Consider the following 22,120-nt stretch of genomic DNA (forward strand, 5'->3'; position numbering starts at 1 on the left):
CATCTTATTTTTCCGTCTTCATAAAAATCAATAATTCGGAATGCTGCGCAAATGTAGTACCCCTGCAGAGTGGAGTATCTTCATTTCGACAGATCGACACTTCAGGGCTTTTTATGTCTGCGTGCACGCGCCCATATCGAAGATTTGTAAGCCTGTCTTCTGTGAACACTGATGACACAAGGCTGATCCTCGTTCGAGGAATCACCTGAGGCTTGAATTCCAATCTCGAGTTGCCTGAGCGCCGCATTTATTTATAGCGCAGCTAAACTGATCCACCTTTAGTGGAATGGCCCCCAGGTTGGCTAATGAGAACGACAACAACAACAACAAAATAAAAACCGAGTTTCTGGAATTGGTTAGAGGGCAAGTTTGAGTGACTGTAGGCTCACCTGACTCGCCAGTCCAGTGAACAGAGCCCTGGTGATGTTGAGCAGATTGACGGAGCCTTCCACCTTGGCGTACATGTCCTGTACGCCGATCAGCTTACAGATGGTGATGACCGCTCGGTGACAGTGCAGGCCGTAACCTACACACACGCACACAGACACACACACAGACACACAGACACACACACACACACATTGTTGTGAACAATCTCACAATCAATTTCATACAGTATACTCAGGGAGGGTGGTGCACAAATTCACCAAAGCTGTGTGTGTGTGTGTGTGTGTGTGTGTGTGTGTGTGTGTGTGTGTGTGTGTGTGTGTGTGTGTGTGTGTCCTCTAGAGATGTAGCCTCCAGGGTCTGTAGAGACACAAGGTCGTGTTGCATGTGAGCGCAGAGGATCCGTCCTCCCCTTCCAGCTGGAGGCTCCAGTGTGTACGACCCCCCCCTCTCTGGGGGTTTCAGAACCCCTTACATAAGAGCCAAGCGCCCTCTATGGGTGTGTGAGGGAAAGTTTTTCTTTTAAGTGGGAGGGGTGTCAATTACATTTCGATGACATAATATTTCATTATTGTCTGATTTTGTTGCTCTGCTGCTAACTATGTATGTACTGTATATTTCTCCTCTGATTTTTAATTGTATTTGAATTTTGTAACCGTTTTTTAAATTTGTAGTACGGCGACCTTGAGTGCCTTGAAAGGCGCCTTATAAAATAAATGTATTATTATTATTATTATTATTATTTCACAGATATTCGGTTTACATACAGAACATGAGAGTGTGTGTGTGTGTGTGTGTCTCTGTTTGAGTAGGCGTATGACATCAGCATGTCATGATATCATCTCAATGACAAAGGCTCAGGGCTCTGTCAGGTCAGCTCTCATCAGCATGTTGGTCCTCTGGCTGTTACATGGCAGGTAAGGACATCCTTGGCTATGACACTGTGGGGAACATGGCGCGTTCTGGCCTGCAGAGGGAGCCAGACTGCCGTTGGAGGGGAATAATGGGCTGATTACGGACAGGTGTCAGTGATCAGCCCATTATTCCCCCTCCAACGGCAGTCTGGCTCCCTCTGCAGGCCAGAACGCGCCATGTTCCCCACAGACACATATGACACGCACGCACGCACTTTATCCTACCTTTATTCTGTTTCTTCATCTGCAGCGTGGTCCTCTTGCAGGTGGATTTGATGTCATGGTAGACTGATGGAAACAAAGAGAAGGTTCGGGGGTTAGTCTGTCCTCCTGCTGTCATCATTACGCTCGTCACAGCCAGTTCCTCTCTGCCCCCCTGAATGATCTCTCTCTCTCTCTCTCCCTCTCTCCCTGTCTCTCTCCCTCTCTCTCTCTACCACCCTGAATGATCTCTCTCTCTCCCTCCCTCTCTCCCTCCCTCCCTCTCTCTCTCTCTCTACTACCTTAAATGATCTTCCTCTCTCTCTCTCTCTCTCTCCCTCTCTCTCCCCCTCTCTCCCTCCCGGCATTTCACCTCCTGATGACCTAAAGGTGACTTACAGCCTCAGGGGGCGACTTCCTCTTATCTGTGGCTGACTTGTGGACGACTGACAGATGACTGACAGGACGACTGAGTGTGTATATACACACACACACACACACACACACACACCCACACACACACACACACACACCCACCCACACACCCCCACACCCACACTCACACCCACACCCACACACACACACCCACACCCACCCACACCCACACTCACACTCACACCCACACCCACACACACACAGACACACCCACACCCACCCACACACACACTTACTGGTGTGGTCGTTGTATCTCTCTATGTAGTACAGATAGTGCACAGCTCTGTTCTTTGCCTGCAGAGTGAACAGAAAAGAAGCCAAATGTGGTTCAGAGTAAAAAAAAACATTTAAGCACAACCTCGTCCATAATTAAAACCCTACTGTGTCTGTCACCGCAGCGGGGTGTTTAGTGGGTCAGGGCAAAGCCAAGTCTGTTACCTTTCTAAGTGCAGTGGTACGATCGGCTGCTTTACCCAACGCAAAACCTGCAGGAAAAAGAAAAGAAAGAGAAAAAAGTATGTATCAAATGCCGATTTACTGAATATTTTAGGTGGGCGGCTGTGGCGCAGGAGGTGTCTAATGATTGCAAGGTCGGCAGATCGGCGGTTCGCAAAATGTGACACATTCAACTTTGTCTCACCTGCGGCTCCGTTCCCGTTGCCGACGGCAACCAGGCAGCTAATAGACCTCTTCCTGCCCTCTTTGGCCGTCATGTTGAACACGCTCTTCACCTGTCAATCAAACAAACAACAACAATGGAGATTATGATTACTACAACAACAACAACAACAACATTACAGGTTAGGAGCATCCACAGGAGACAGCTATGATGGAACGTGAAGAGCCAGGTCATCACACACAAACCCCCCCCTTGTTAAAAGGACAGTACACTCCAAAATCTCCTTTTGACAGATGCTTTCAGATCTCAAAGTTAGTCTGATGCGAGTCCCACATGGTCGGGTGTGTGGATCAAGCTATCCGGTTATGCCTCAACCCCCAAAGGGAAAGATTGGCACTGAAAAAAATCAAATTCGACGGTGCACATCCCATTCATTTAGAATTGTGCTGGAGCTACACGACTGATGGAGGGGGTTGGGAGTCTTAACACTAATCATCTTTGAGGTCAGACCAAAAGCATCTGACAAACGTAGATTTGCGGTTCGTTGAAACCCAGCTGGACCACTAAACATCTCTCATGAGTCAGGGAATTGAATCGAAGGAGACCAGCTTCAAATAACACAGCTTTCTGACTAAGTAACGTATTAACTGCAGACCAGCACAGAATAACGTATTAACTGCAGACCAGCATTAAAGAACATTACCTGGAGACCTGCAATGTCTAACAGCTCAGGTTTGTGACACTAGTGGAATGCGAGTGAGAGACATCTTAGGATGAAGCAGAGGACTGGCCCATGGAATGAACTAACGGAACCCAGACCCACGGGCTTGTTTCACCTGGTTTCATCTAAGAATAGAGCCGAGGGTACAATTAAGCCTGGCTTTTTAAACCATTGCTTTTAAGACGGTTTGATCTCCCCTTCAAGGCCAGAGTGGTTGCTTCTCTGTCCACTTTGTGTCCATGTTTTTTGAGTAAAGTTCCTTTTAGCGTCAGGGATGGTGTTTGTGTGTGTGTGTGTTTGTGTTTGTGTGTGTGAGAGAGTGAGGAAGAAAGAGACTCGGACTGAGAGAGAGTCAGCGTATGTGAGTGTTTGTGTGCGACAAGACAGTCAGAGCATAATGTGTGTGTGTGTGTGTGTGTGTGTGTGTGTGTGTGTGTGTCTGCGTCTGCCCCTAGGGAGAAAGCCCATCTCATCCCTCCTAGACACCCTCTCAAGATTTAAGAGGTCAATCGATGAGCATAAATAGATGAATGCTGCCCTTTCCTGTCCATTTGCTCGGTTCCCCTGTGGTTTGATTTACGAGCTGCAGTTCCAATTCAGAGGCAGCAGGGGGCAGTATGAGCATATCATCACAGGGTAAGGGGAACAAGGCCACGGGTTAGACTTAAGCTCTATTAAGATGGGATTAGTATTATCTGGGGACCTCTGGTAACAATGTAATCATAATTATAATGACATAATATAATAATGTAATAATTACAGAGGTCGTCTGTGTTCCTAACCCCGTGCCGATCCATAAAGACATCTGGATGTCCGTAAAGAATGTCTGTAAGAATTCCACTGCAAACGACCTACCATAATTCGCTGAACTGTCCTGTGATAATACTGCATGTCAGAGAGAGAGAGACAGGGAGAGAGTGAGGGAGGGAGAGAGAGAATCATTCAGGGTGGTAGAGAGAGAGACAGGGAGAGAGGGAGAGAGAGAGAGAATCATTCAGGGTGGTAGAGAGAGAGAGAGAGAGAGAGAGAGAGAGAGAGAGAGATCATTCAGGGTGGTAGAGAGAGAGAGAGAGGGAGAGAGAGAGAATCTGTGTGCGAATCTGCATGTCAGTGACGTGGGGTGAGTTGGTTTTCTCCCGTCCCTTTTTTCTGCCACAAGTTCGAGAACTAACCATTGCTTGTTCACCCATCCACACTCACCCACATATCCACACACACACCCACATACCCACCACACACACACCCACATACCCACACACACACCCACATACCCCGACACACACCCAGTGAGTGGAGAGTTGAATGAGAAGAGGGAGAACCAACAAGACATGCGATAGAAAGTGATTGTGGTGGCCTGGGGAGGTCCAGTGGTCTAGCACCGTGGTCTACAGTGCACACACATGCCCATGTCGGCATGGGTTCGAATCCGGCCCCATGCCCTGCTGACATGCCCTCTCTCTCTTCTTCTCCTTACTTTCCTGTCTGTCTTCACTGTATCTGTCTAATAAAATGTACAAATATGAAGAAAAAAAAGAAAGAAAGTGATTGTGAAGTTATGTGTGAACAGCGTTGCCGCTTCAGCTGCACTGTCAGAGGCCGTCTCCACCTGTGTAGCTGCATTCATGACTCTGCTTGCGGAGTCCTGTGGAACTAAACCTAGAACGGAGCTCTCTGACGATGACTGTGCACCGTGCACATGGACGCAGTTACTCTCTGTCTACACGGTCTCTGTGTTGCTCATCATGTTAACCAGAATCAATAATATTATTAAATGTAACTTTTCTCTGTGATAGACAGATTGTTCCCTTGTTGCAACATGTTGCAACTTCAATTGTAATATTGATTGCCTACTGCTGGAATGAGCAGCAGGTAGAATCAATCACTGGGTTGTTTGAGGTTGCAGGCCGTTTCCGTGTCTTCTGTGCTCACCTCAGTGTTTGTGTGTGTGTGTGTGTGTGTGTGTGTGTGTGTGTGTGTGTGTGTGTGTAAGCGTTTGACTGTTTGTGCTGTCAGGTGCTAGTAGAGGTGTAATTGAAAGGCAAGAGCGAAATGAGCAGCAGGAGTTGCACGCACACGCACACACACACACACACGGGATAATAGTTGCTGCAGGGTCAACATCCAACCCCAGTAGTATGTGGGTTGGGTCAGAACCAAACATACAGATCATGAACTTAAAGAACCTTACCTCTGATCCCCCTTTAAACCCAATCTCTCAGAGCAAATTCATCAGTCTCTCTCTCTCCCTCCCTCCCTCCCTCCCTCCCTCCCTCCCTCCCTCCCTCCCTCTCTCTCTCTCTCTCTCTCTCTCTCTCTCTCTCTCTCTCTCTCTCTCTCTCTCTCTCTCTCTCTCTCTCTCTCTCTCTCTCTCTCTCTCTCTCTCTCTCTCTCTCTCTCTCTCTCTCTCTCTCTCTCTCTCTCTCTCTCTCTCTCTCTCTCTCTCTCTCTCTCTCTCTCTCTCTCTCTCTCTCTCTCTCTCTCTCTCTCCATCACTCTCTGAGGAGGGGTTTGATGATTAGAGATGGCAGTCTACTGCAGGAGAGAGGGCCCAAATCCAGAAGGACAGAAACATACAGGAGAAAGGATGGAGGTCTTCAGTCCACAGCAGAAGACAGGGATTGACTCCGCAGTCACTGACAGCAGTGGGAAGCTCGTTCCACCAGCGGGGCGACAGGACAGTGAAAAGTTGTGACCGGGTAGCGAGACTGCTCCACGTAGAGACGGAGGTGGTGCCAGTCGGCCAGCAGAGGTGGAAGAGCGGAGTGACCGGGCGGGCAGGTGTTTGGGAGCTGACCATTGCTTACATGTAGGAGGGGGGCAGTTCCCTTTGCTGCCAGTAGGCGAGCACCAGGGTCTTAAATCTGACGCAAGCTGCTACTGGGAGCCAAGATAAGTGGATTCGCCGCACAAGATAAGTGGTTGTCGAGGATGGATGACCCCAAGGTTCTTGGCTTGTCTGGGACGGAGGTCACCGTCGAGCTTTTCACCTGTGATTGAGAAGTCTTAGAGAGGGGCCGACTTCTCCAGAGAGGAAGAGTAAAAGTACGTTATGGTTGAGCTTGAGGTGGTGGGATGTCATGACATCCAAGCAGGCAGAAATGTCTGTAAGACACACAGAGACACCTGCGTTGCCACCTATGAGTCAGAGGACTCAGTAATTGGCCTCCCACTAGCATGCTGTTGCTGTAACAGTGGCATACAGGGCCATCTGCTCCGGCTGATTGGCAATTGGCACAGCGGAGGACCATAATTCTCACCACCAGGCACCAGCTACACTCCTCTCCCCCCCGTACCGGCCGACGACATGCACACCACACAGCCTCGCAGTCCCCACACACACACACCACACAGCCTCGCAGTCCCCACACACACACACCACACAGCCTCGCAGTCCCCACACACACACACCACACAGCCTCGCAGTCCCCACACACACACCACACAGCCTCGCAGTCCCCACACACACACACCACACAGCCTCGCAGTCCCCACACACACACCCAAAAGCCGCAGCTTAGTCACCGCTCGTCCCAGCCTACACCTGCATCTACCCACACACACACACACACACACACACACACACACACACACACACACACACACACACACACACACACACACACCCATCGTAGATCGTCTACCTGTCACCTGCCTATTCGTTCCCCAGCAGAGTTACCCCAACACACACACACACACACACACACACACACACACACACACACTCACTCTCTCCTTCAGTAAGAACACACACACACACACACACACACACACACACACACACACACACACCCATCGTAGATCGTCTACCCGTCACCTCCCTATTCGTTCCCCAGCAGTTACCCCAACACACACACAAACACACACACACACACACACACACACACACACACACACACAAATGAATTGGTCGTCCCCCACCTCCAGTAAAATGAGAACTCACTCACTCACTCACAGACTATCCCATTCCAACCCTGTCCTTTCATCTGTCTCCCTCTCCATCCCTGTTTCCCTCTCTCTCTCTCTCTCTCTCCCCTTCCCCCCTCCCTCGCTCGCTCTCTCTCTCACCCTCCAGTTCCTCCTCTCACTCTCCCTCCCCCAAGGAAGTGGGCATAGCCCTCCGCCAGGGCCAGCATCTGGCCAGGAAAGTGCCCCCCCTCAGCCCCAGTGCCCACCCCTATCTGAGGCCACAGCAGTGGCACACACTGGGGGTGGAGGGGACAGTGGTGGACAGGACAGATGGACACAGCTGATGTGAAGCTGTGACACCATCCAATTAATGCCGGGCTGTATGTCCAACACAACACTGACCTCAGAACTGCCCCTAACCCAGAAAAACAAACAAACAAACAAACCAACAAACCGGGACCCAGACCTATTCTGAATCAGACAAACGCTGAAGCCTTGAATCCTTGTTTCCAACCCAACAACAACTATGAGCCCATACCCTGTTTTTAACAACACCTACCTGCACTTACTGTACTAGGCGAGAGCCTTGAGTCTTCACTGTGTGTGTGTGTGTGTGTGTGTGTGTGTGTGTGTGCGTGTGTGTGTGTGTGTGTGTGTGTGTGTGTGTGGGGTTTGGTTTTACCAATGACGTTTTTGCCAACATCCCAAATACACCTGATGTTGTCTTTGTTGACACCAGCCACAAGGAGGTGCTGATTGTAGAAGTAGGCTACCCCTTTGACCTGTACATGGACCAGACTTTCCAGGACAAGTATATCAAATACCAACCACTACTTAGTACGATAACCAGCTAGCTTTGGGTACAACAGGGTTTCCGTTAGAAAAATTTGCCGTCGGACATCGTGTCCGGGAAGAATTCGATTTACCGGACAAACGTGATATATTCCGGTCATCATATTAAAATATAACAAATTTTTTTTTTTTCAAAATCATAATTTTTTTTCTTCAAATCTAATATAGCTGTTTGTCGCGGTGATTACTGTTGTGTAGCGGCCTATATATGCCATTTAATGTCTACTTCTCATCCGATACGATTAGATGCGAGCTATATAATATATAATAATATAACATGATTTGACGCATGCACGCTATGCCATGCGTCAAATCCAGCGCTGAACGGGTCCAGCGCTGAACGGGCGCCTCACTGGGAACTGAACAGACAGCATCGATCAATGAACGGACTCCACATTACGTTAACTGAAGTTTGTTAAATTGTTTGGGATTAATGTGAGTTTTCTATTTTCTCTTTCCAGTTTTACCCTTTTTTAAAATCAATAAAACAACGTCATTTCTATAACCAGGTCTCGCTGGTTGGGAAGGCATTTCGTTTAGCTCGGGAGTATGACAATGGGGAGAACATAACTGTTTATTGAGAAACAATTGATAGGCAGTCTGGGATACGTATATAAAGAAATACCACAATGTCTAGATGTATAACATTTTATTGAACAGTAACAGTGCAAGCATGTAGGCTTCTGGCGTGACATGGCTAGCCTAATTTCCGTTCATATGCCTTTTATCAGATAAAATAAAATAGAATAAAACTCTTTGAAAATAATTAAATTAACTTGCAATGCGTATAGGCTAATTTCCGTTCGATGTTACAGCCTAGGCTATGCCTTTTCTCAGTTAGATAGGGGATAGCCCTGTAAGCTCATACGGGTCTGTATGTCGTCCTGAAGACCGGCTGTTAGATCATATCGCTGAAGTTTGTCTCCATCTTAGTGTAAATGTTGTCCGTTTCGTTTGTTATCCTTGTTATTGTGCGATAAAGTTAAAGCGCTCCGCTTCGGGACACCATTTTCAGCTGAGCACCAAACACACACTCAACACTGCCCGAGAGAGAAGGACCCGCCCCCTTTAGTTAGCCTATAGCCTATAGGCTAACTAAAGGGGGCGGGTCCTTCTCTCTCGGGCAGTGTTGCGTGTGTGTGTTTGGTGCTCAGCTGAAAATGGTTAGAGGGAATTATTTTCACCGGACATTATGTCCGACGAGTTTTCAATTTGTCGGACTTCAATTAATTTTACCGGACAAAGACCGGTAATTACCGGTTAACGGAAACCCTGGGGTACAAGTGTAAATTCAGCATACTTGTATTTGGAAGTCTGGGCCATGTATATAAATGCACCATGAGGGGTCTGAGAATTGCTGCAATGTCTAAAAGAAAGGCCAAACAGGTTGCCAAATTTTGCTCTGTCTCAGCTATTATTGGCAGCTTGGCCGTGTGGAGAAGGAGGTGTTATGTGTACCCTTGAGTGTTCAGTGCTGCTTAGCCCCGAAATATTTGATTCCCTGTTTGTGTAATATGATTTGTGGAACCAAATAAAGTATTCAAATGTGTGTGTGTGTGTGTGTGTGTGTGTGTGTGTGTGTGTGTGGGTGTGTGTGTCTGCGCGTTAAAGACGAGGAGGAAACTCAACTGGGTATAGTACAATAAGACTGACTACAATGTTCCAAGAGTGAGAGAAAGAGGAAAGAACACCAAGCCTCTCCCCGCTTATCAGCACAGGGGAAAAGCTGACGGCATGAGATCTTTTAGCTATTCACCCCGAATACAATTAAGAGTAAACACGGCGCCTGGTAAGCCTTCTATCGATTTACCTTCGAGTTAGCAGGTGCTGCTACTGCGGGAAATCACTTCTCCACTAAAATTCATTTTAAAGTGTTAATTATTGGACTGCAAAGCGAAAAAAAGCGATAATTGCGATAAGTTAATTACACATGTATTAAGTCATCAAATCGCAAAGTTACGCTGGTGGGGGTGCGGTGCTGGGGCGGGTTAAGCGATATCCTGGAAGTGCTGGTGGGAGGTGTCAAGGCGCCACGCATCACAAAGAGAGAGGACAGATTGTGTGGCAATGCGTTCACTGACGACCCCCCCCCCCCTCTACTCTACAGCTGCTGGTATGCTGATTAAGAATGGGGTGGATACTGAATTGTGTCGGAGGGTGCCAGACTGACTGGGTCTATACACGGGCGGGTATGAGACTGGGGCATTGGGGCGCTTAGGTGGCGTAGCGGGTTAAGCGTTGACCATGTAACCGCAGGGTCCCCGGTTCGATTCCGGCCGGGGACATATCCTGCATGTCATCCCTCCTCTCTCTCTCTCACCCATCCTTCCTGTCTAAATCTCTACTGTATCTGTCAATAAAATGAAATATATGAGACTGGGGCATTGCTCCCTGAGGATCTCTGGTGGAAAGTTTACTCATCAACAACATGGGGCTGAAGTACTGCTCACCACTTCACTATGTGCATGCTGTGTAGAATCACTGAGCCACAGTACGTAGCAGACACACTACAGGTGGAGAAAAACACAAACAACTACCTAGTGTGTGTGGAGTCTTCCAGAAAATAAATAAGAAAAGAAAAAAAAAAAGTACACACAACTTTGGACTTTTGAGTATACTTTTAAGGTTGTTTAGTTTACACACTTCCAAGTTCCAACAGATGTATATATGTTATGGTACATGTGGGAATACGGTACGTGGGAAAACTAGGGTTAGGTGCTAGGGTGCTAGGGTTAGGGTTAGGGTTAGGGTTAGACATGCCAGCATGTACCAAGTCGACGTAGCACCTAACCCTAACCCTAGTTTTCCCACATGTACCGTATTCCCACATGTACCGTAACATATATATATATATACAGGGTTCCCACACCTTCTGAAACATCAAATTCAAGCACTTTTCAAGGACTTTCAAGACTCAATTCCCTCAAATTCAAGGACCCAACACGGTATAGTTTGAGACAGATTTAGATGAGAATTGATAGAATAGGAACTATCCGCTCACAGACAACAATTAAAAAGAGAGGCTTGAATGTGTGAACACTAGATGGTCTCTTGCCTTCTCTACCACAGCACAGCAAAAAAACATATTGTGAAATATGTGTAAAGTTACTGTCTTAAGTTAAGCAATACAGAGACTATTATCTACTATAATTATGTAAAAAAAAATATGTAATACATATATTTTTTTTTAGAGAGAGAGAGAGGGGGGAATTCAAGCACTTTCAATGACCCATGTCTATTTTCAAAAACGTTTAAGGCCTTGATTTTCTTTTCTCAAATTCACAAACTTTCAAGGATTTCAAGGACCCGTGGGAACCCTGTATATATTTATATATGGACACACACGCATCCTCTATCCTCTATAATGAGATGAGATAGCATTATGGGTCCTGTGTATCTGTGATATTGGAACAATTCCATCTTAATTTCTTATGCAAGTCTTCTCTCCCCTTCTCGTCTAGCCAGCATCTCACTAATGGCGTCTTGTCCTTGGGAGAACATCCCCTCTTTCCAGGAAGTGGCTAATTTCATTAAAGCAAATGTTTAGGGGAGATGAAACTCATAAACCCATCCATCAAAGTCCGGAGGACCAGTGTGTGACCGTGGTGCTGTGTTATAAATCGCTTGTTAAAAGGGAAGCACGTACATAGAAGTTGGAGGATTAACAGTGTGACACGCACAGGACATTAACCAGTTGAGTGCTGCTTAAGAACTATATATCACAGGTGGGAGAACACACCCACACCCACACCCACACCCACACCCACACCCACACCCACACCCACAGACACACAGACACAGACACAGACACAGACACAGACACAGACACAGACACAGACACACACACACACCCACACACCCACACACACACACACACACACACACACACACACCCACACACCCCCCCACACACACACACACACACACACACACACACCCTCCCACCCACACGCACACCCACCTCTCCACCCCCTCCCCACACACGTCCGGTTCAACAACAAAAGTGTGTTATAGGCAGAACCTGAGTAGTGTAATTAGCCTTCCATGTATTGATGTGGTCTGCTTCAATTTCAGAAAGAGTCACACTGAGAGAGATGGCATGGAGCCAAGATGGACGCCGTGTGTGTGTGTGTGTGTGTGTGTGTGTGTGTGTGTGTGTGTACAGGCTTCTGCTGTGCCTTTCAGTTGATAGACTCGTCACATCTGCCAGGTGGCTGGGCGGCTGGACAGCCCACAAGTGACACATATTCACACAATTCCTTAATAAGAGCAGTGAACACTGAACCGCCCGCACGCACGCACGCACGCACACAGACGCACACAGACACAGACACAGACACACACACACACACACACACACACGCGTTTAGACATTAGTCTATGTGAGCGTTTGTGTATTAACAATGCCATCTTCATTTGCCTTACAGGGAATAATGAAATGTTATTGGAACCGTGAAAACCTGTAATAAATAACGTACATTTTCATACACCACCAAACATGTATCTTCCTTAAAAGTCTTAAAATTGGATGTATCCGTACTTAAACTCATTGTTCGGGTACAAGCAGGGTTTTCAATTTGCAGAATACTGCATTATTTCTTAATCTAAAACCTCCACCGTGGATTATGCAACTGAGTCAGGGATGAAAAATGAAACTGCAACAACTACGTCTCCGCCTATAAATCACAGTGGAATTACAGAGCCAGAGGGAGAGAGAGAGAGAGGTGTGTGTGTGTGTGTGTCTCTTGTGTGTTGTGTACGCGCGGCACAGATTTGTGTGTGAGATATGGAGTCAATTCCTGTAGGCCGCACCTACCCTCTGGAACTCCCTCCCTACAGTGATCCGCAACGCCCCCACCCTGGACTCCTTCAAACTAGCCCTCAAAACTGGATGGCCTTTGGCCCCTAGTTATTGTTTCAGTTTTGTTTTGTTTGTTTTCTGTTTTTGTCTGTCCGATCATTCCCCTGTCCTTGGGCTTTTTGAAAGGCGCTATATACATTAAAGTTATTATTATTATTATTAGGTACAGATTGACTTCACTACAGGCCTTTCATGCCAGGGGGTGGATTTCAGATCTCAGTAGCTGTGTGCATCACATCCCTGTAGATAACCTCTATGGATGATCCTTGTTCATTTAGCCACTCTCCACTACATCCATTCTAACTCAATTAGCCTAAATGGAAACAGCCATCATTACAGGGACAGATCTCTTATGACTAGATGTGGAGGCTAAATGTAACCCAGTCTGTACACCCCCCCCCCCCCCCCCCCGCGCCGCCATAATGAGGATGAATCTGCCTGGGCCAGAGTTTGTTATGGCTCCGTTTATCAAAGCTCTATGTAATGAATATGAGGGGGGGGAACCCTGATGACAACATATTATAACCCTATCACGACTGTATGCATATTATATCCCTATCAAGATTGTATGCAATATGGCCAGGTCTATCTTGAAAAAGAGATAATAAGAAAAGAAATGGATAAACATTTAACAAGATAAGAAGACAATGGATAAAAAGATATAGATAAAATTGTCATTACTGCAACTGTATTCAAAGCGCTGCTATTCCCGGTTTGGCGTGGGACTTTTGTCGCTATCTTGCGCGATATGGTGTGTGAGATTGCAGTGTAAAATGACACGTTTGATAATGACAATTAAGTTTGCACGCTCCTGATAGCCAAGTGTTAAGGCTTAGGAGCTGGCTCAAGTCTTGTGAGCCCAATTTACGGGAATCATTTTGATCCCACGTGTAATATGAGTCGCTTTGTATCTGGATGAGCAGACAGTGTCTTTTTCAAATAATTTGTTGTGTCTGAAACCGTTGCGTTAGGAAGACAGTGGATATGTCATGTCACCTTTCACGTTTCTGATCGCCAAGTCTCCAATCAACAAGTATCTTTTGGAGGTGAAGGTGGGGGTGTGTGTGTTTCGGGCCGTGCCAGGGTGTACTAGCTCTGTGCGTTTTGACTGGTGTCTTTGCTCTGTGTGTGTGTGCCCACGGGAGCCCTCTCTGCTTTTCGGGCCTGTTCAACACCAGTGTGACTAAATCATTTGTTTTGTTTCTAACCGTTTCATCAGGGGGGGGTAGCATACATCTAGCCCTTTACCCATCCCGCTTCTGATGGCTGAGTTTCCAATCAGTCCAATCAAGTCTATTTTTGAGGTGAAGACGGAGCCTGCATATCGGATTGCACTTGTTCTGTTTGCGTTTTGACTGCCGCCTCTGACTCTTATCTGGGCCTTGTGCGAGCACGTTGATCTTCGGGCCTGTCTATTGCCTATGCTAATGAGGACTTCAGTTGGCTGCTTTTCAATGATTTGGGTCAGGCTGTAGCCTGTCGAATCTTTCCGGGGGGATGATTCATCTGTCCAATGAATTTTGCAGCTGTCAGCTGTCTCGTTAACTTTGGAAAGTGTGAATTATAATCTAAATCCTGTAAAAAAAAAAAAAAGGCTTGCGTGGTTGGAGAACCATCAGTGTAGAGATTCTCTAGGGCGGCGAGTGTCCTTCGAAGGCTATATTCCAATAAAACGACTCTCTTTGAAAATCCACACAACTTTGACAGATAGTAGGCATAGTGGGTTAGTTAAAAATAGCAGATTTTTTTTGGTAAAAAGCTGGGCGGGGGGGGGGGTGAGTGAGCAAGAAGCACATCTACCATCCTTCAACACCAGCGAGACACAACCCAACTGTAGTGACGTGTGTGAAGGGCCGAGTCATGGTGGGAGCTGTCCTGATGTTTGCCATGGTTGGTAGGATCTCTGTGTTTCTGTTTGTGTGTGTATGTATGTATGTATGTATGTATGTATGTATGTGTGCGTGCGTGTGCGTGTGCGTGTGTGTGTGTGTGTGTGTGTGTGTGTGTGTGTGTGTGTATATATGTGTGAGTGTGTGTGCGTGTGTGTGTATGGTTGTGTGTGTGTGTGTGTGTGTGTGTGTGTGTGAGTGTGTGCCCATTGAGGTGATGCCCTCCCCTCCCCCTCTCTGAGCCTCCCCGCAGTGAGTTTAGCAGTGGTTCAGAGCATTCAAATGTCACTCAAAAAAGTGATACAGTAACATAATAACTAATAGTGCTACAGAACTGACATTAGTTCTGTCCATTAAATTTGACCCTCCGGAACAAATAATCGATTAATAGATGATGCTGTCCCATCCCCTAGTTAGTGTTTGAAGACATTGAGTGCACTCACCTCAATCACACGTGAGTCAAAGTCTTCGTATGTTTCTGTAAAAAAGAGAGAGAAGGAAAAATATTGTACTCATACAAAAAGAGTCCAGTGGTATGACCAAATCCTTTCAATTTGAAAGGACTGAAAGGTGAAGATCTGGAGATGCTAAATCAAAAGCTTGATATTTGGATAGATTCTCACTTCTTGACCTTTGCTTGACCTTCACGAGAGGAAACTACCACCACTAAAGAGGTCCCCTTTGTGTCCCTCATAGTTCCCACTGAGAGTAGCTGTGGTCCCATACTGTTTAGACAGAATAGAAGCACCAATTTCTCATTTTTGACATCTGTGCTTTTATGAGGTAATTGCAGTTTAAATAAACAAACAAAACCGTAGATTAAATGTGTAATTAGATTGTGAACACGGACAACAAAGCCAACTCTGACTGAATCAGAGGAAATTAGCAGCCAGCTTTCAGGCAGATACATTAAGGGGTGCTGAATCGGCGTTCTCCAAGGGAGAGAGAAAATTAAAATTGTTTATCGACTTTTTTACAGGACAGGAAATCATAATGAGTGGGGATATTGTTTGTTAGTCTAGGACAAAAAAACAGAAGTACAATTAATGTTCAATAGCGCTTTGAGTTGCATTTCATGTACGAGAGGCGCTATATAAATAAAGCTTTACTTACTTACTTACTAATGTGAAAACCTACGAGACATCCAATGATTACTATAACAGATATGAAACGGCAGTTTGGAAGCTCACGGCTAACATATTCGTTTCGCCGCGTCTGATGGTCACTACCAATACATCTTGTCAGATAAAACTGTCTGAATTCCCGTTCAAAGTGTTCAAGGTTTTTTTCCTAAGCTGCTCCGACATCATATTCTAACAGAGACAGGAGGTGACATTTCCTGGATTTAAGAGCATCGCTTGATGTGGTTGGCCATGTGTCTGGGAGGGGGTGGCGTGGCTGCCCCCCTGGGTAATAGAAGTGAAGATAAAAGGTCAATCACTCTTGGGTCCCATCTCTGCCTGTGATTTAGGCTCCCGTCTGCAACAGCAGACCGCAATCTATATGCGCAGAAACATCTATCAATCTATACCCGCAGAAACTATACGAGGCAGAGCAGTGCAGCTGGGCTAGCGAACGACGTGGCTGGCTGGGAAGGAAATGTCATAATTTCAGCTAGCGCTGCACCAGGACGACCAACCTGGAAAATGTGCATCCCTTCATGGCCACAATGTAGGCCTACTCATATTCTAATTGCTACTTCCAGCATGATAATGCGCCATCACGTCACAAAGCAAAAGTCGTCTCAAACTGGTTTCATGAACATGACAATGTGTTCAGTGTTCTTCTGTGGCCTTCCCAGTCACCGGGTCTGAATCCAATAGAACACCTTTGGGATGTGGTAGAACGGGAGATTCACAGCTTGAAAGTACCTCTGAGAAATCTGCAGGAATTGCGTGATGCAATCATGTCATCGTGGACCAGAATCTCAAAGGAATGTTTCCAACATCTTGTGAAATCAATGCCACAAAGAATTTAGGCTGTTCTGAGATCAAAGGGAGGCCCTACCCAGTATTAGTATAGTGTTCCTAATAATGTTCAGTGAGTGTGTATATAGAGCTATGGAAAAAATGTAAATACCACTCCAAATATTTCTTAAATCAGCATTTCTACATGTATGGCAGCCATTCCATTCCAGTGTCTATTGAATTCCAACACAGGCACACCTCATTCTACTTAGTGAGGTACTGATTAGGTGATCACCTGAACCCAATCTTATTTAACAAGAAAAAATATAAAAACCCACTGGTGTGGTCACTATCCTCTGGCACTAGGACCAGCTGGATGGCAAAAACAGCAGTAGCAGTGGTAGTACCTCAAATTGGAATTAGGGTTGGCTGTTTTTTTACGGTTAAACCGTAAACCACGGTAAACCGTAAACCAAATAGCACATTGTTTTTGTCAATACCGTCATTAATTGCTATATATAATAACCGCCTTAAGAGTGTTTGTCCAGCAAAACACTGTCTGTGTGGTTGAAGATGCTACGAAAGTGATGACAGAACTTTAGTGTAAACAATGTCATTTGTCAAATAAATAACATGTCAAAAAAAGTCGTCCCTCCTTCCCTCTTCCATTCACACGTGACTTCCCGCTACAGACCGTATCGTGCGTTGCCTGTTTACAAACGCCAGCCTCGGTAGCGCCGAAAGTCACCGGAGAGGAGCAGAACTCAAATCGAGGCAGACGGGAAGGGACCCTGGACGGGAACTTGGTAATATGATTAATTTATTTTAAAAAAAGCTGGGTGAGATGGAGCGGCAGGTGAACAATCACTATTTGATCGTGTCGGTCTCACGGAGAGTAGAGTACAGTCAGAGACAGAGACACACCCGACCAGTGGCGGACTCAGGCTGTTTGAAGGGCAGGGGGGGCGAAAAGAAAAAAAGGGCACATACTGCACAACATGGGACCCCATCAGTGCACATGGTCAAGTTTAGACCATTGTAAGGGCACCAATAGGGCACGTCCTCTCATTTTGCCACTCAAAAGGGCACTTTAGTGCGACGTTTTCCAACAGTGGGGGCACATGGTCAAGTTTAGACCATTGGAGGGGCACCAATAAGGCACGTCCTCTCATTTTCGCCACTCAAAAGGGCATTTTCGCCCCTCAAAAGGGCACTTAAGCGAGGCGTTTTTCAACCGTGGGGGCACCAGGAGGGGCGGTCGCCCCCCCTGCCCCCCCTCTGAGTCTGCCAGTGCACCCGACAAAACACTATGACTGAGGAGGACACCGTCTACCTCAACTGAGGCCAGTGTTCTTGAGTTATCCAGTTGTAAAAAGTTTGAGCTTTTTTGTCTTGTAATTATTCCATCCTTAGCTAAAATAAGCTCTCAAAAGGGTGGATGGGACAGATGGGAGAGTGGTGAAAAGTTCACTACAGGGAGGGGAAGGATTGGGAGACTGGAAGGGTGAGGGAGAGAGGGATTACTTTCTAAATATGGAAAGATCCCCACCGTCCCTTCCGTTTAATCTTCCTGACCATCGTTCATGCTGTTCTAATGGGCCACCGTACATGGCAGGGCTATCCCTCAGAACCTACAGTTATAGAGGCTCCACGCACTCACTCACCTCATTCTCGACATCACTCACTCACCACCCCTCCTTCTCGTTCACTCTCTCACAATCCCTTCCTCGCCTTCTCCCCCTAAAACTGACAGACCAGACCAAGTCACATCTGGCTGACCTTTCCTCATGTCTGACAGGCTCTGGTAGTTGTGTTTCCCTGGCTGTCACTCCGCTTCAGGTGACATTTACCCTTTTCAGGCAGAAGTATTGAAGTCGGCTGTTACTGCGTGTGGCTCGGAGATTGAAAGGCACCAAGTTGAGGAGGCTGCTGGCATTTGGAGCACAACTTGCCATTTCACTAACAGAGCTTATTGATTCGAGTTATATATTATTAAGGCCCTGCAGTCTTCTTAGTTTTTTATAGTGTATTTTATTTTCTTCTTTTTTTTCCCCCCTTCACCCCTTACCTCCGTTGGGTCCTGGGTCAGGAGCTCCCAGACTGATGCCTCCCCAGGAGTTCCCGGTCCACCCTCGTTCTCTCTTCACCCTCATCTTCCTCCTGCGGTCCCATTCGTCCCGCTGACGCACGAGGTCCGCCTGGAGCTCCTGTTGCTCCGTCTCCCCGCGGCGGGACATGCTCTGGATGTTCCCGCTTTTCAGGATGGGCGCGTTCAGCCCGGGCCAGAGGTAACCCCCCCGCCCTGAGAGAGGGAGGAGAGAGAGACAGAGAGACAGAGAGGGATGCTTAATGAAAGGAAGAGGCTTTTTGTTTTGTTTTGTTGTTGTCCTATCCAAACTCAAATTGAGTCCTTCAGCTTTATTTTGTGCAACCAACAGAGCATCACAACACTGACAAACACACACACACACACACACACACACACACACACACACACAGCATTGATTATAAAGCCCAATCTTGGCACATCTTTAGGGTGTGATGGATCTGAACAGACAGCCAACAAATAAATCCAAATTCAGGAGTGACAGAGAGAGAGAGAGAGAGGGGGGGGGGGGGGCAGTCTGTGCGCTCAGCCAACTCAGCACTGACACACCCTCGTTTCATTTCCACCCTTTAAACGGCACCGAGATAGACGACGAGAGAATGAGGTCTGATCTCTCTCATTATTAATGAATGTAATTAATAAAATTCTAATGGTAACAGATTAACAGTCTACACGGGGCTTACGGCGTTCAGCTCGAGCCGTCAACTGTCAAAGCTTTCTCCACTGACCTTTGAGACAAAAAGATGTATGCTATCAACCAATCTCGGTTCATTAGTGTTCGTTCATTCTCTCTCCAACATTTGCAATGGCATGGAGTTGCAGTGAAGACCACGTTTTTTAAAAAGGTAATGTCGGGCCATATGCTAAAAGGGCATACCAAGTCATGGCTTGGTATCTAAACGTAGGTCAAATGGAAGGCGTTTGTTGGAATCAAAATGAACTAGACGAGTCATTGGCTGAAGCCTCAATTAGCTAGAAGACTCGAGAAGAGTAGTGAGAAGATTCAGTCGTCAGACCCTACTGTATAAACTAGCGTCTGGAACCTTTTTATTGTACAATTTACATCCTGTATCTTGTGCATATGATCGATACACTTTGACTTGACATCAACTTGAGGTCTCTAGCTGGTAGCAGCAGCTTACCTTCTCCGATGTTCTGGCCTCTGTTGAGATCCTTCTTCATCTTCCTTTTGGTTCTCTTCCCTCGGCCCTTGCGAGCTCCGGCGCCCGTCTCGGCCAGAACTCCCCTCCAAAGCTCCTCTGCTGTCACTGCGATGATAACACCGACAAACGGGGGGGATTAATTGGCCAATCTGGTTCTGGCAACCTCAATGTAGCATGCGATTTCTCAGCTCTCTCCAGTTTTGAGAATTGAGTTCAATGAAAAAACAAGTGGAATGTCAATTGAACAAAGAACAAAGCCTGGTCCCCTACCTACCAGACAATGGACGACTAGCCCTGCCCCATGCAATGGCAATGAGGCCAAACCAACAGAACAAGAGCCCAGCTTATTGGTCATCATTGGGGAATGGCGTATGCCCTTCATTTGACATGGCCTGTGAAACCTTGGCTTGGCCCGTGTGTAGAGACATCAACAGAAACACTCCCCCCACTCCCCCAGTAACAAGCCATTTCTAATCATTTTAATTACAGTGCCTATAGAAAGTCATCATACCCTGTGAAAATCTGGATGACCGAGCCAGGAGGACATTGATGAGAGAAGCTACCAAGAGGCCAAAGGCAACTTTCAAGTCAAGTCTTTATGGCTGGGACTGGTCTGTCTGTGTATGTGCCAATCTCACAAGCTTTACACAAAGCTGGCTTGTATGGCAGGGTATCAAGAAATAAGTATTTTCTGAAAACACTGCCACAACCCGTCTCCTTTGTGCTATGCAAAAACACCTCTGGAAGATTCTGTTGCCATGTGGAAAAAGGTTTTATGGTCAGACGATACCAAGATTGAACTTGTTTGGACTGAACACCAAGCGCTATATTTGGCGAAAAACCAAACACAACACACCAGCCAAAACACACCATACCTACCGTGAAGCATGGTGGTGGTGACGACATTATGTTGTGGGGAGGTTTCTCTCCAGCGGGGACTGGGCGAAGGGAAAATGGATGCTGCAAAGTACACCCAAATGATTGAGGAAAACCTGCTTCCCTCTGCTAGACAGCTGATGACAGGCAGGTCATTCACCTTCCAACACCACAACGATCCAAAACATAGCCTACCGCCAAAAGAACAACACAGTGGCTTAAGGATAGGAAGGTGAATGTCCTTGAGTGGCCGAGTCAGAGCCCTGACTTAAATCCGCTCGAAAATCTGTGGATGGACGTGAAGAGAGCTGTCCATCGCCGCTCACCACATAATCTGACGGAACTCGATCAATTCTGCAAGGAAGAACGGGCAAATACTCTCCTAGGTGTGAAAAGCCAAACAGATTGATGGCTGTAATTTCAGCAAAAGGTGGCTCGACCAAGTATTAAATCAGGGGGATGATGACTTTTCCAACCCTGTTATTCTTGTTTTTATTTATTTGTATACATTTTCAGAACCGTCGCCTTGCTTTTTTTCATTAGTTTGATGTTGTAAGGCTAACATTTGCACATAAAGCTGGAAAAAAGATTGATTTCAGGCTGTACAACAAATAAAGTAACCGTTTCAAAAGGGGTATGATGATTTTTCTATAGGCACTGTATATCCGAGAACACTACTAGGCTGTTCAATACCTGAGTCGCTTGCCGTCACTTCACTTTGTTATGAAATCATCAACCCAGGTTCCAACACTGCTGTCTAGACTGTAGATACATTAGCCGGTCTAGGCAGCCGAGGAAACAACAGCTGAATAAACCGTAATACCGTCTGTATAATTTTCCCCAGCTTGGGGAATAGACCGACATCTGCTTCAACAAATATGTTTTTGATTTTTCCGCTCCCTTTGTGCTCCTGAGATGAAACCAATCTTTCTGCCACAACGCCGGGATCGACCTCACACACCAGAGCCTCCGCGCCCTGCATCACAATCTGCACAGCTACACTGTGCCTTGATCATACCCACGGGAGAGCACTGCGCATTCAACAAACAAACAAACACCAGTAACTCTGCAGCGTACTTGCAGAATCTATGTCCTAGTTTTTAGGAGGGGGGTGGGGGGGTGGGGGGCTGCTCAACCCCCACGTTTTGATGCTGCTCTGAGATTTGATTATGAGTTAATTAACTTAAGCAAAGACAGGCGTAACGAGTGTGCTCGAGCATCTCAAGAGGCTGTGTACTAAAAGCAAAAGCCCTTGATGACAATGGAAAGTGCTATTGTTGTG

The 22,120-nt window shown here is 46.6% G+C and overlaps 1 protein-coding gene across 1 annotated transcript in view; it reads right to left on the reverse strand.

Annotated features, from left to right (window-relative positions):
* mrps5 (mitochondrial ribosomal protein S5) overlaps positions 1-22,120 on the reverse strand; it is a gene marked incomplete at its 5' end in the record, with an annotated part of 29,809 nt that overhangs the window by 3,036 nt on the left and 4,653 nt on the right. Inside the window, 8 exons of the mRNA XM_080549313.1 lie at positions 390-526; positions 1,527-1,589; positions 2,174-2,231; positions 2,376-2,422; positions 2,578-2,668; positions 15,229-15,263; positions 18,761-18,994; positions 19,942-20,067. Of these exons, the coding sequence (XP_080405439.1) occupies positions 390-526; positions 1,527-1,589; positions 2,174-2,231; positions 2,376-2,422; positions 2,578-2,668; positions 15,229-15,263; positions 18,761-18,994; positions 19,942-20,067 (791 nt within the window). The remainder of the gene's footprint in view (positions 1-389; positions 527-1,526; positions 1,590-2,173; positions 2,232-2,375; positions 2,423-2,577; positions 2,669-15,228; positions 15,264-18,760; positions 18,995-19,941; positions 20,068-22,120) is intronic.

Source organism: Nansenia antarctica (assembly GCF_963989245.1).
Source record: "Nansenia antarctica genome assembly, chromosome: 19".
Lineage (NCBI taxonomy): Eukaryota > Metazoa > Chordata > Actinopteri > Argentiniformes > Microstomatidae > Nansenia > Nansenia antarctica.